This window comes from Perkinsus marinus, assembly GCF_000006405.1.
Source record: "Perkinsus marinus ATCC 50983 genomic scaffold scf_1104296942486, whole genome shotgun sequence".
Lineage (NCBI taxonomy): Eukaryota > Perkinsozoa > Perkinsida > Perkinsidae > Perkinsus > Perkinsus marinus.
The window spans coordinates 1-1413 of NW_003212168.1; the positions used below are offsets into that span (position 1 = coordinate 1).

The 1413-nt window shown below is 40.8% G+C and overlaps 1 protein-coding gene across 1 annotated transcript; it reads left to right on the top strand.

The window, feature by feature from the left end:
* Positions 1-182: 182 nt before the first annotated feature.
* Pmar_PMAR001704 (natural resistance-associated macrophage protein 1, putative) lies at positions 183-1098 on the top strand (the record flags this gene model as incomplete). The annotated part of the gene is made up of 5 exons (XM_002781406.1): positions 183-362; positions 421-539; positions 610-720; positions 827-1047; positions 1091-1098. The coding sequence occupies 5 exons, from the start codon at positions 183-185 to the stop codon at positions 1096-1098; spliced, it is 639 nt and encodes a 212-aa protein (XP_002781452.1).
* Positions 1099-1413: the final 315 nt, after the last annotated feature.

Sequence of the window (1413 nt, forward strand, 5' to 3'; positions counted from 1 at the left end):
GAGTACGAGTACATGTGATCCGCTAACCTGATGTCATGTACTACATCGTATGTGAGACAGGTGTGTGTGCTATGGTTGGACTGAAAATGCTGCAGAAGCTTAGGAGCAGTGATGTGAGCTACTAAGTTGATTACTACTCACACATCTCTTCTGCTGTTTGTTGTTGTAGTTCATCGGATGCTATGAAGTATATCTTCGCAGTTGGTGTATTGGCAGCAGGGCAAGCGAGTACTCTTACTGGAACTATGGCTGGTCAATACGTTATGGAGGGTTTTATGCATATCCGTATATCAATGTGGGTAAGAGTACTATTAACACGTACTATAGCTCTAGGGCCGGCCTTGGCAATTGCTTTAGTTGAGGTAATAATAATGTCATTAGTAGTAGTAGTGGTGTTGTTATTGTTGTTATTTTTGTTAGAGTGAAGTATCGGGTATGAACGGCATCAATGCGTGGTTGAATATTCTGCAGTCTATACAGCTACCCTTCGCGTTGTTACCGTTACTGCACTATGCGATGAGCAAGAAGGTTATGGGCACGTAAGTGATGTCGTTATAACAGTGTGTCTTACTCGTGTTATTTGTATGTTCACTGTGGTGTGGTATGCAGGTTTGCATTGAATAGATGGTGGAGTGCTGGACTGTGGTTGTTGGCACTTATTATCCTCGCTATTAACGTTTACCTCATCATCACTACACTGGTCCCCTTAGATTGGCCTTGGTAAGTTTGAATATCATCATCATCATCATCATCATCATCATCATTATTATTATTTTATTATCGAATTATCATGATCATTATAATATTTAATTATATTTTCATTTAGGTATGCATGGGCAATTATTGGTGTTGTATTCTACCTGTATGTTAGTCTATGTTTCTATTGTGTAGAAGATGACTTGTCCCGTGGGTGCTCCAATGTGAAGCATGATATTACATTCTTCCTCAAGCCGGTTATTCGAGGCTTTAAGATGCTCTATGGTCAATGCAAGAGAGCATTTGATAAGTGTATTGGAAGGAAGGATGATGATAATGAGGTGGAAGACTGTGAAGATACAACATCATCACCATCATCGGTAGACACGCCAAGGTGCGTAGCAGAAGATGTGCCCTCCCCATCGTCATCAGCAATAGTAGAAGAAGGCTTTAAGCATTAATTGCTGTTGTTGCTATAATAACAAGTGAATTCGCCGCTCCCGCCGTTGTTGTTGTTTGTGATGCATTTCTCTCCTCATCATTATAGTAGCATGCTGGCGTGTATTAAGCAGCCAATGACGGTATACAGTGACGAAGTATCTGTTGTATTTCCTCCTCTTTCTCTTCCTCATTATCTTCATCATCATATTCATCATCGGTGTGGTTGGAAAAGGGCGCCTCGATTCTTTTTCTTTCTAACTTTCGAGCGCTCTTAAG